Here is a 13,305-nt window from a genome sequence, read left to right on the forward strand (position 1 = left end):
TATGCTTTTAGATGTTTTCTTGTTCTTTGAGTAGCTTTTCCTGTAAATCTATTATTTACTGTGGCGTTGTTGGTTTGGGGGGGGGTTTGGTGGGTTTTATTTATTTTTTTCTTTATAAAAATATTCTATTTTTTTAATATATATGTGTGTGTGTGTGTATATATATATATGTGCCCAGCTCACTAAGTTGCTTGGCCCAGCTCACTATCTGATTTCATGTCTCTCACGTTTTCATCCCAGTTGGCAGCCCAGCCCCACACAGGTGTTTCCTCATCCAGTGGGATGGAGAGAGAGCATTGGAAGGGTAAAAAAGTGAAAAAAAAAAAACCATGCATTGGGATATATACAGTTTAATCATTTAAAAAAAAAAAAAAAAGGTGGGGGAAAGAAAGAAGATAAAAACATGGGGGGGGGGGGGGGGGGGGGGAACAAACCCCAAAGAAAAATAAGTGATGCAAAAGAAAACAATTATTTCGCACAGTAGTCAACTGATGCCCAGTCAGTCTCCGAGCAATGGCCACCTCCACCCTCCCCAGCTGTATTTCTGCGCACACTCTTGTGTGGTGTGGTCTATCCCTTTTGTCACCTGGGGTCAGCTGTACAATCTGTGTCCCCTCCCTGAGCTTCCCCCCCCCCCCCTTTCTTTCCTCACCCCACAGCAATGACTTTTGCTGACTTTTGCTGAGCTGGACCTAACCCACATCATTTCAGTCTTGCCCAGTCTATGCCCTTCCTTCACTGGTGCTTTGCTTTGTCCCAGACCAACTCTTCATCAAGTGCAGCTGGGCATGTCCTGAGTCTTACAAGGCCATGAGAAAGTAGGTTTTTTTTCCCCTTCTGTTCCCCCTCTTCTTTTTTCCTTTCCTTGAAACTAGAGTGCTGATGTCCTCACAAGACTGTCCCTGCAGACACCAGCTTTCCTCAGCCCCTTCACAAGGGCGCAGGGAGATGAGTGCAGCCATGGGTGTTCAAACACATCAGAAAAAACCCAATAAGAAAAAAGCACCATCATTTATCTTCCTGGTGTATGAGACTGCTCATTTAAGGCTCACTGACAGCCTGTTCAGTCAAGCAGATGAAGGTCAGACCAGAGAGGCCTTTCCTTAAGTCCTGATTTGGGGCAGGGAAAGAAAAAACCAACATGTAGGTGGCCACTACTTGTGAAATGTCAAGCTGCTCAGCATTTGTGCATCAGGCCCTGATGACTGCTGAAGCCCCAGTGCCCCATGCCCAGGATTAGCCCCACAGCTGGTTTTATTTGGGGTTTGGGTTTTTTTTGGCTTGGTTGGTTACTTTGCTGGGTGTGATTTGAGGACTTTGTCAGGAATTTCTCCTCCCATCAAATGAAACCTGCAAGGCCTGGGCTGAGTGGCACGATACTGGCACAGACAGCAACTGCAATGTGTCTTGGGTTAAAATAAAATAAACAAACAATTTATAAAGGCAGTAAGCGCCACAAGCTGCTGCCAAAGGGCTTCATGTACCTGCCATGGGCAGCCATCATCTGCCCACAGCTGCAGCCGGCTTCCTCAGCCACGGGACACAAGGTGACATTAGTAGGTGGATACGCTGCCCACCGAGGTGACCGGCACCGCATACCAGGGGACCTGCTAACCTTTTACCTGGTGTACACACCGAAACCCTGCCAGTCACGTTACACGGGTGCTCGTTCAAGCCACTATCACCCCAGCGCCTCGGCTGGCTCTGCGCGGCTTTGGCAAGGCCCCGGTGCCAAACATGTGAAGGGCCTTGTTCTGAGGCCTGCACCCCAGGAGGGCAGCCAGAGATGGCAGATAAGGCTTGTTTACGTGGCAATGATTCCCCAGGTCTAACCAGGAGCATTTCCATTCCATGCTCAGCCTCCAAAAATTCCTGCATTACCCACTTGGCCATGAAGGGTTGCAAAACCCAGCTCACCCTTTCCTTGCTGGTGAGCAGAGATTGCCTACAGCCTGATCTGGGCAGGGTCCTAGCCTGCACTGCCCATGCTGGGAGCGTAGCGGTGCCCCCAACCCCTTTGTAACAGCACAGTGAAGAAATCCTCAATGCAGGAACTACAGTCTCAGTTCACGGCAATCATCTTTGGATATCTGGTTTCAGAGATGGGCTGGTTTCTCCACCACAGCACAGCCCCTCAAGGCAACCCCCTGCAGCTGCAGGGTTCTGAGCCCTGGATGGGCCCCCTCCTGCTAGCACATCCTCCTCCAGCAGTTTCCTAACCCATCCTCAGCTTTGCAAACGCTGCCATGGCCACATCACGGCCACCACGTGTTTTGCTGCATCGCTGTTTTGTCATAAATTACCCAACATTTAACCCAACAAGATTTCCAACATGGCCAAGTGAAGCTGGAAGTGATGCTGTAACCACGGGCATCTCCAGCTCTTACTGCTAAAAGCTACAGCAAAATTGCCTCCATGTTTATTTTGGAAGCAACTGGCCCCAAGTCCCACTGCCAGATGGTGGCAAGGGACAACCCCAGCCCCACACTGGTAGCCTTACCAGCTGTAGCCCCCCAGCAAAACCTCCTGCCTGCCCTTCTGCTTTGTCCTTCGAGGTATCTCCCAGCTGGGAGTCCTCTGGCAAGTTACAATAGAGCTGGAAGCAGAGTGTTGCCTCACTATCATCCTCCAGCATAAAGAGACACAAACCAAAGCAAATGCATTTCATTTGCTTTTATTTAATTAAAAAAAAAAAAATCAAAGTCATTGCAATTCCATTTAAATACAGAGATTTACAAATAGGTCCAAAACAGGACTAAAATATTCTTTGAAATGCTGTACTTTTAAATATTGTGCTTTCATAGATACATAAGAAAATTAGCATATAAAAATACTTTACAAGGAATACACTCTAATATATGGATAAAAATACACATTTAAGTAATGCATTTCATCTTCATATCATTCAAAATGCATAGGAAGGGATACCAGGACCAAGTTTTTATTCCTTTTCTTTTTTTTTTTTTTTTTTTAAAGCCTTTAATAAAAGTCTTCATTAAAAACCTATGAGAAGCCCCCAGTGAGCTTCCACTGCTCTGAATATTGCATATAAAAACACTTCTGGCTGCACTGTCAATGCTCCACAGTATCAATTATGGCACATTACCTAGTCGTGGCAGCAATGGTATGGGATATTGCATACTCGAAGAGAAAAATGGCTACAACGACAAATAGCTGGATGGGGCCGGACACGTGTCTGGAAGAAACACCCTGATACACTGCGCTATCGCGAAGGGACAGAGTGGCGAAGTAGCTTGGGGACAGACAGCAGGGGGACGAGTCCTGGCTCAGCAAAGCGACAAACGTGTCGTGTATACCCAACCCATCCGACACCCAACGCGCACCACCAGCGCGCAGGCAGTGATGGGGGAACCGAAAGGGTGAAACACGGCAGCGGGTGCCAGGGCCACGCGTCCCTGACCGAGCAAGCTCCTTGTCCCCACCGTGCCCAAGGCTTCCTGGGGAAAGCGATGCCAGGCTCACGCCACCACTTGGACATGAACATCGTCATAAAGTGCTAATACGTGAAACGTGATGAGGAAGCTGATGCAAACATCACAGCCCCTCTTCCCCGTGGGGCTGGGAGGGAGGGGAGCGACCACAGGGCACCATGCTTGCAAAGCCACAGAGAGGCCAGTGACAGGCAAAGGTGGGTGGACCAGGGGCGAGCAGCCGAACCCACGTGGGCACACACACTGCCCAGCCGCGTGGGACACAGGGGACACAACCTCCATCTTACAAAGGGCTTCTCATGCCACTGCCTGACAGGAGACAACAAGGTTTTATTAATACAAAACATCAGGGAGAGCCCTGGAAAGATCGCTATTCTGCTAGTCGCTTGTGGGCACAGGCCAGGTCTGCAAGCAATAGATCTCCAAAAAGCCCAGACAAACAAGGTGGCTGGGGATTTGGGTGGGTATTCAAGGCCTTTAGCCTTGGGTACAGCCTTCCCATCTGTAAGAACTACTCCAGCACAGGTAACCGCTGAGAATCGATGGCAGGATGAGGTGCCTCATCCCACCGCAGAGCAAGCCAGCCATGGCGGGGAGCGTGGATGGGGCTGGCAGAAGGCAGCCACAAACACCAGGTTTTGAACAAGAATTGCATCCAGCCACTCTCAAGCACGTTCTGAAATGTCTTTTGAACAGGGCTCCCCACAGCCCTGCACCCGTAGTGCAAGGGGCTGCAGAAACCATTTATCAGGAGTGTTTAAAGGACAGAGATGGGCACACAACAGAAAGGAAAGGCTCTTCAGTCTTGCTGTATGTGAATAACCGAGCAAACAAGAAACATAATAGCACCATGTGTGTTTATAGGATGGCCAAGGCCTTTGGGGTGAGGAGGATGTCGGAGGCAGGACCCCACAGGGGGATGCTCTGCCATGAGGGATGGCTGCGGATGCTCTTTCCTCCTGTCGGCAGCTCGCCCCACCACTGGGTGCTGCCCACAGCCCAAGATGTGCATCCAGCTCCAACCTTCCCAGCAATATTTGGCGGTCTACAGGCTCACTGAAGACCCACCTCCCCATTTGCATGTTATGGTACACACAGCATTTACAAATACCAGTGCAAAAAACAGGAGAAACACCCCAAATGCCGCAACAGCTCAGCAGAGGCCCCAGGCACCATCTGCTCTGCTCCTGCTGCTCAGAGCGTCTGGACGCTCGCCTTGACCTCGGCGCCGCGGGCCACCTGTGCAGGGAGCTCTCTGTTCCCCTCCGGGGGAGCATTGGCAGCCAGCGCCAAGGGGTTTCGGCTAATCACCAGGTCCAGCTTATCTCCAGCCTCCGAAATCAGGGGAACAGCCAGACAGCAGTCAAAGTCTCTCGTTCGGATGCGGTTTACCTGTGGGGATGGATTTAAGATGTGCCATGGGAAGGAACAACAGAAAGACCATGTTTGTTAGTCAGAAAGTGAAAGGTTGGTGGCCAAACCCACACCTGGGAAAACACACAGCTCTTGGGGGTCCCTGATCCCGGGTTCACAGCAGAGCAGAGCAGGGGCATCGCTTCAGGCTGAACCCCATCCTTGCTTAGCTGAGAAATTATGCACTAACTGGTAGAAAAAGGGGAAAAAAGTCTCAACCGGGCATAAACCCTGACCCTTGGTGTCTGGGGCAGCACTACAAGTATTAAACACAGCAAGGCTCAAAACCAGCTCTCCAGTTCAAGCTTGTAGGGGAAAGGTTGCCATTTTCCATGAATTTTTTTGCCATCATGGCTTTTACTGGCCTTAAATTTGTGACGTGGGGCATTCAGCACCCACAAAACAGAAGAAGCCTTGAGGCTTCTGCCAACCATTTTTCAGCTCAGCCTGAAGTAAATTGAGACCATGCTGAACAGGTTCTGCTTCTCCTCTCCCTATTTACATCCTTCATTTCAGAGGAGCCTGGATGCACTTCACATGCACTCGGAAGGCGGCTGCAAAATCTCTCAGCAGGATTCAGCAGAGCACTGAAAGGATTTTTACTGCTGCATCTTGGAGACCTCCAAGCACATTTCTAGGCTGGGTCATCTGCAAGAAGCACCCCAGCTCTCTTGCCTACAGCTACCAGAGCATCCGGGCTTGGTGCCACAACAGCTTCAGGACGGAGGAGGCTGGTAAATGGCACAGGGAGGAGAAGCATGGAAAGGAGAAAGGAATTTCCCACCCACCTTTGGAGCAAATATAACCCCTGGGGCCAAGTGTTGCTTCCTTCTCTGGGTAAGGGCTGGATGAGTCCATGCAACGCTCCCATCCAAAACCCCTTCCCAGCATTAACGTGTGCCCGCAGAGCTGAGCTCTGTGACGGTAGCAGTGTTCCCCTGCCCTACCTGGTGTCCACACAGCTGACCCCAATACTGCATCTTACAGCGTCGTAACTAAGGACAATTTCTACACTACATGTGGACAAGGAGAGACGAGCCAGCAGCTTGCTCTGCCTTTGCTCTATGCCAGCCAGGCAGTCCCAGTGCAGAAGTGCCATTAGTGCAACGCCGTGCTCCAGCTAATCCATCCAGCCGAGAGGCAGAGGGTCTGTCACAGCAGGACGAGGTGTTTTGCTGGCCTTCAGGCACATCATCACGCCCATAATCAGCAGCACTGTGAAGCATCCTCAGCAATGCATCGCTGTACTTCTTGACGGGAGTTGCCTGTACCAGGTCTGCAATCTCTCATTCACAACTCCACATGTCAACGCGATGGCCATCGCCTTGTAGGTGTAATCTGTGCAGCGCAGCATGTGGAAAGGGGCTGTTGAAAGTCTCCACGCCGCTCTGTTTAGGATTTTGGGCACACCTCCCAGAGCACTTGGCACTCACAAAAAGCGACACATCCAACATTCAACAGAAAGGCAGCCCAGAGCCTAATTAGCTTCTTGTTCATTCTTGCACCATCTTTTATTTGAAGTCGAGAAGGAATAATTGTATAGCAGCCAATTGGCTAGAGACTGTAACAAGCTTAAACAAGGTTCCCCACAGAGCTGCCAGTTCTCCAGTTACCTGATGTACATAATACATTGGCTCTAATCCTACTGCTAACAACCTCCACCTAGAAATTAGTAAAACTAAGCATCTTTCTGAGTGTTTCCAAATATGGTCACAATATCTGCATTTCCAAATGGTGGCAATTTTTCCATTGGGGTTGCACTTTTTCAGTTGCTGTTTGAGTTGCCGCAAAGCTAAAATAGTTGGTTTTCATCCACATAAAACTCCTCTCCAATTTCCAAAACTCACCATGCTCTTACGGTCCCTCTGATAGTCCAATATGCCCACGTCACATTTATTACAGACTGTGCTTTTGACCAGAGTTTTTGTTCTGTTTCTGCATCAGCTATTTCAGATCAAGTGTCTTTCAAAGAAAAATATCGATGAAAAACACTTTGCTTGAAGGATGCGTTTCCTAGAAAACTTTTAGTTGTCAAAGGCATGCACAGAACTTCATGAACATACAGGGCTTCCCAGGAACACATATTGGTCAACACAATCTAGTTCATCCAAAAATCACCCTCTTACATGACAGCAAAAGGATTGAGGGTGAGGAGAGAAAGCAACACAGCTTTTTGGTTGTTTTGAGCTGCCCAAGCTCAAAAAGGCCAGTGCCGGGACAGGCTGTGTCCTGAACAGGCGTAACGAAGGGGTACCACCTGGGGGTACTACCTAGTGATTTCCCATTATAAAACACAGGTCTCATGAGTGCTTGGTGGCTAAGAGCTCACCTAGTTGGCTAACTATTACCTTTCATTAAAGTTAGTGCTGCCATGGATGGGTCTCACTTCTCTCTTCCTCTCAGCCACTCATTCACTCCGTCCCAGCCTCCAGAACTGCATTTTGCATTTATTACCTGAAGCACTCTGTCATATGGCTTGAGGCCACACTGATCTGCTGGCCCATCCGGACGGACCATATTTACATAGACACCTTTTTCTAACAGGCCATCCGACACACTGAATCCAAAGTCTTCGCTCTCTGGGTCTTTGTGGAGTGTCATCTGGAGGGGTAGAAACAGAACACTCGTATTAATGCAGCAGGAGACTTCAGGGCTGGCAGGATAGGAATAGCAGAGGTAACGTGTTTGGACCTACAGGAATTCTGCTCTGGGTCTCCTGGGCAGATTTTTCTTAGCCTGGGCTGCTAATATGGATTGAACCTTGTCTACCAGACACCATCAGTTCAGGTAGATCGCATGGACATGTGCTTTGGTGACTGGCATATAACCAACCACACGACAGTCCCTCTCCCTCAGACATGGAAGGAGATGCACGCAGTGTAATACAGACTGAGCTGCCATATTTCACCCAAGGAGCAACAAAGCAATAGTTACTAGTGGAGCATCACCTTCCCCAATTCAAGTTACACTGTGCATCCCCTGTGTATCCCACCAGCCCATGAAAAATCAACATGTTCACCAAGGATTTTCAATACAGTGTGTCAAATGTGAAGATAGTTTATTTTTAATACATCACTCAGCAAGAACATCTGAATTTCTCCGTATTATTCAAGAGTTCTTTTCAGAAAATTTGTATCAAGAAGTGCTGATGTACTGCGGACAAGAACTGGATAACCTCATCGCCCTTCCCTTGAGCACGTCACGCTTTGGCCTCGTCTAAAGGAGGGGTGCACTGCTGGAAGTGTATCTTGCCACAGGGTAACACTGGGAGCCAGGGACAACTGATTCCCCAGCAACACCAAAACCTCCCTTTGTCTCTCACGAACTGAGAGTGCATCTCTACCGTGAGGTTCTAACTGTGCTCTCAGGTGGGTGAGCCTCATGGATGTGCAGTCCTCAGGAAGGACAGTGCCCAGGATGACGCACAGGAGCAGCCCACCTGGCCTCAACCTCAGCTCCAAACACAGCCAACACCAGATGCTCCAGCAGAACGAAGAATCACCCTATAACATGCCTAATTACACAGCTCTCCTCCTTCAGGTATGAAGGAGTTTTATTTAAAGACACATTTGCCATGCCCTGAAGGACAAGAGCAGATCAAACATGAAAAAGCTGTTTTTTTCCAGCTACCATAACTGCAGGTTTCATTCTAAAGTCACACTAGGAAAGAAAAGGCAATCAATTTTTTTGAAACCTCTCCAGCTCCCTTCCCTGCTTGCATTCTGCATCAGCAGCTTCTACAGCTAATTACTTCTAATTACCATTGCCTTGCACTATGCTTAAACTGGCTACATTCAGCTGGGTACTGAATTCAAACAAGCATCCCACTGCTGAAGCCCTACCATTTGTGCCCCTTCGGGAAGGGCTGTGGGTGAAGAGGAAGGGAAGAGAAAATAAGTTATTTTAAAGTTATGATAAGGGTTTTTTTTAATAACAAAAGTGGCCTACTGAATAGAGCATGCCACTGGAAAAGGGTTGATGGGTCTCCACGGGGCCGTACTTGGAGCACTCTCACCTGTATCTGTAGCACCAATTAATGAACTCCAGAACACAAGGACCTGGAAACCTCATATAATGAAAGGAAACAGAAAGCACTGGTTTAAACCCCACTGAAGCATGGTGGCTAAATTGTGTGACTCTTTAGAAGAGGCCCCTTCCTCTTAATCTGAGCCTCTGGAAACCTTTGCTGCAGACCTTGGTGGGGGCCAGCTTTAACAAGGAACAATTTCTGGGGGTCCCTCTGAACAAAGGAGATTTTCTACAAGGTTACAAAGCTTCTACAGCTTTTACCATTGAGGTACCACAGCCAGACCAACCCTTGGCAACACAGACCTTGTGAAACTCGAGGGGGGTGGGAGACATGATTTCCTGCATTTCCTTCTCGATCTTCTTCATGTCCAGGTTCCTCTCGTTCTTTTTGGCAGGGGAGCTGCTGCTCTCGGTCTGCCCGTCATTGCAGCTGGAGTTTGCTTTCCTCAATGGGCTCAGGCCCGATGGGTTGACAGAGTTCAGGAGCAGCTTGCTGCCCTCCAGGCCCAGGTTGTGCACACTCCCCGTCATGATGGATGCCTGTAGGGCAAGGACACAAAATCACTCTGCTGAGCCAGTAGCAGGAAGAGATGGACCATACAGCAACAAAAGTGGCACAGACAACAACAGGGGGCCACCACTGTTCTCATTAATCAGAAAAGCAAGTACCAAGAAGCTCTTCCAGTTAGCTATAAAAGCATTTACAGACATCAGGAGCTTGCTGCCAGGTCTATTGCACCTGCTGGGTGCTCTCCCACCACAATGTGAAGCTTTATCTCAGACGTAAACATCTGTGAAGCATCTCCTTATTTTCTGATGACCTCTTCTACACAAACAGGGCCAGGGAGGCCTCATCTTATGCAGGAACTTTCTTGGTAGTCATCTCAGGGGGCTTGCAGAGGAAACACTGTCTGCCTGGCTCTTCAGCCCACCCTTGCAGGCTGCAGCTCACCATCAGCACTGCACAGTGCTGGCAATGGCCCAGGGAAGTCAACCCCTTGGACTCCACCGAGGCCAATTCAGCAGAGAAATGAGGATTTTATCTGTCAGTAAATGGGAGTCGTCACTAAGCAAAACTGAGTTAAAAATACGAAATTAAGTAGTATTTAAGCCTGGTCATCCTTGATAGCATCCATTAAAAGATGCCCCTAAGTAGATTCTACTTCATTTGGCAATGCTTTTCACTAATGAGATTACATTGATCAAAGCTAACGAAGGAGGCAAGAATCCAGTCTCTGGAACCTCAGCTGGCTCCAGGTCACAGAGTCCATTTAAATGGTGTAATGAAAACTGTCATTTCAAAGTTCAGGCTCCAAGGCTCTGCTGCCCCATTTAATGTCAAAAGCTAGAAGAAAGAAAAGGAAAGGTAGGGAGCAGATAGCAAAATTCAGCAATGCTAAACATGGCAAGACAAAGAGCAATTGCCCCTCTCTAATCGAGGCCCTCCAGCTCTTCGCTCCAAGCTGCAACAAAGGCAAATAAAGCGAATTCTGGTGGCAGTATGAAAATGCCAGCATTGCCCACATTATCCCAAATAGGGATGAACAAAATACAGAAAACCTTTTAGTTTTGCACTTTTCATGTCTTCACACAAAAATTACTTAATCAGCTCAAAGGGTGCCCTTGTTCACTGACCTCAGGCAGCCTCAACACCCCCAGAATGCCGTGCCATGCCATACCAACACCAGCATTGCAGAGCCAGGGAGGAGAACAGAAAGGTCTGTGCACGTCGTGCTACTGTCCTCCCTCATGCACTGCAAATACCAAAACCAGCCAGTACCCACCAGCATGCGGTTCCTACAGCATTCGACTCCTCCATCTTCAAGATATTAAATGCTCCTTGCAACATCATAAGCAATTTCCTAGGTGCCCAGGGTTATGTGCAAGGACCGGAAAGGGCAATTTCCAGACTTCTCCAGTCTGTGGCTGCCTCACATTATTTTTCCCCATGTCTTGGTTGCTGTCCAAGCAACACAGGGACACACACTTCACTAGACATACTGGAAAAAGCCTGTTTCTACCCACACCTCATAGTCTGGGAGTGGATGGCGACTGTGTGTGAATTTGTTTCCAGGCTACCTTGGGTCATCTCACATGACTCTCATTCTTTTTAAAATGTGGAGCATGAAGGGTCAAATTAAATAATAAAATAAAATAAAATTAAAAAAAAAAAGAGAAAAAAAATCTGTGACTGTCATAAAATCACAGGAGAACAGGAGCTGGGGCTTAGAAACTTGTGACACAGTAAGAGCCCCAATGAATATCGCACATCCCACACCGCAGCCTGGGGAAGATGGGCACACGGAGAGGGAGGACAGATGAGTGTTACTCTGGAGTCAATAAAAGGGGAGTTGAAACTCATCAGACTTCTGCTAAAAACACAGCACTTTCCTTTTGTCACCAGAACTTTCCAAAAGATTCTATAAATGTGCTAAATACACCATAAAACCCTAGAGGTGCTCAGCTTTTTGTAAAATCTCTTTACATTTTTTAAAGCATTGCTATAACTGTCAAAGCTCCAAAGCCCTAAAACAGCATGAATCAAAAGCCCACGCATCCCTGCACCATGAATCCTGGGAAAGGGATTGGGCAGAAAGAGATTTTCTCTGTCCTGGCATTTCACAGTAACCCAGCAAATCCCTTCTTTTACATTTAGATGCCAGCCATTATGCAGAAGAGAAACATCTATGCGTCATTTCAGAGGGGTACTTTTCCTTAAGCAGTCAACAACAGTTCAGAAAGGTTGACAGTGGCTGCCCAAACTCATTTCTAAATACATTCAGGTCCAGGAAATAAGTGATCAAGGGAAGAAGTTATCATTTCAGGGGGTTGGGGGTTATGTCTGTTGGGTTGTTTTTTAACTCAGCATTTTCTTACACAGTTAAGATAATGAATACACCGTTTTGTGCTTCAGAGCAATAAAATTGAGATTTCCTCTCCCACTTACAGTTTCTAAGGATCAAGGAGGAAAGAACAAGTATTAAGTCCCTTGTCACCAATATTTTCACATACAGACCAAAACCCGACTTTCCTTTCCACCTCCAATTATTCAGAAATTGCCTTTTCTCTCTGAAGCCTAAGCAATTGTACATAAAACCAGTCCCACTGGGGGTGATGAAGGGCACCATCAAGCTCTGCCCAGTGCTCTGCACCCAGAAGGCATGGGGAGAGAGTAGCTCGTGGGGTCCCACTCCTCCTTCCCGGCTGTGGGAGTGGAATCAGGGAGGGGAGCAGCGCAGGTCCCATCCTGCCGGGCAGATTTGCTTCCCGCTGCTCAGCGGTCTCAGGGGAGGCCTTTATTTGCATCCCACATCTTAGAAATCCAGGCTCTCCATCCTATAACCGGACACAATAACATGACCTCTAACGCATTTTGGATAAAGAAAAGAGAAAGTGGTTTGTGAAGAGAGGAAACACCTTTATTTCTGCAGGAAGCAATTACTTTCTCAGATTTTTCCACGGGGAAGGCTGGCTGAAAAGCTTCCAATTACCTACTTCACTGAAACAGTTTCCGGCAGAGTGACAGCTGAATGCAAGATTTATGCTGGGTCTGCCTATATTTGAAGGAAGCCAAGGCTTCAGTCCCAGTGGGGATTTGGGGGGCTCCTTTTCCTCGCCCTTTAAGCGCTTTGGACAGACAGTATCTTTCCAAGCAGAGGGTTTACCATTTGATAGGGAAGGTTTAACAACAGTCACGTGAAGATTGCTGGCCAGCAACAGTTTGCAAAAAGAGTGTGGAGTTCCTGGTGGGTCTGTCATCGGCTCAGGGAAAAAGTGCACACAAGCAACTGCCTAATGAGACACAGTTATCCATTAGCACAAACACTGGCATGGAATAAACTCAAACCCTTCTTCACACCACAGGCAGCAGAGGGATACTACAGGCAATTAACAGACCTAGGGGAAACAGTCTGACATTTACAGCAAAAGCGAAACAGATTAACAGCAAATTTGGAAAGTGATTTACCTCAATCTCCCTCAAAAGTTCAGACTGGCCGCATGTTTCCAAATCCTCCAAAGCTTCTCCAAAAACACGCCAAAAACTATCCTCGTGAGTGGTCTCAAGGCCATTTTGGCGGTTGGGGTATCTGTTGTAACGTAGGAACCAAATATTGTCAGCACTCTTCTGCAGCGGGATGAAAGCCGCAAGGCTACAGCAAGTGTCTCACCAGTAAAAGCAGAGACTTGAAGAGTCTTCATACACAAAAGCAAACAATATGAACTTTTCAGACAAGAGTCCGAATACGAGACCTCCATGCATTTACTAACGGGGCAAACGTCCTTCAAAGGAAGAATTAAGTTGGTGTAGCAATGTCAAAGTTCAAAGGGTAAATTAAAAAGTGCCTGTAGGAAGATTGTAGGTTTAGGAAGACGTTTTGGTGAAATAGAGAAGTGAAAGAAAAAAAGATGC

At 47.8% G+C, this 13,305-nt stretch overlaps 1 protein-coding gene across 1 annotated transcript in view; it reads right to left on the minus strand.

Annotated features, from left to right (window-relative positions):
* Positions 1-2,659: 2,659 nt before the first annotated feature.
* The window catches only part of GRIP2 (glutamate receptor interacting protein 2), an 86,043-nt gene continuing 75,397 nt past the window's right edge, over positions 2,660-13,305 (minus strand). Inside the window, exons 21-24 of the mRNA XM_086755193.1 lie at positions 12,862-12,982; positions 9,198-9,434; positions 7,320-7,466; positions 2,660-4,844 (exon numbers count right to left, since the gene is read on the minus strand). Of these exons, the coding sequence (XP_086611319.1) occupies positions 4,647-4,844; positions 7,320-7,466; positions 9,198-9,434; positions 12,862-12,982 (703 nt within the window). The 3' untranslated portion in view covers positions 2,660-4,646. The remainder of the gene's footprint in view (positions 4,845-7,319; positions 7,467-9,197; positions 9,435-12,861; positions 12,983-13,305) is intronic.

Source organism: Chlamydotis macqueenii, chromosome 10, assembly GCF_036417535.1.
Source record: "Chlamydotis macqueenii isolate bChlMac1 chromosome 10, bChlMac1.mat, whole genome shotgun sequence".
In the NCBI taxonomy this organism is placed as follows: domain Eukaryota; kingdom Metazoa; phylum Chordata; class Aves; order Otidiformes; family Otididae; genus Chlamydotis; species Chlamydotis macqueenii.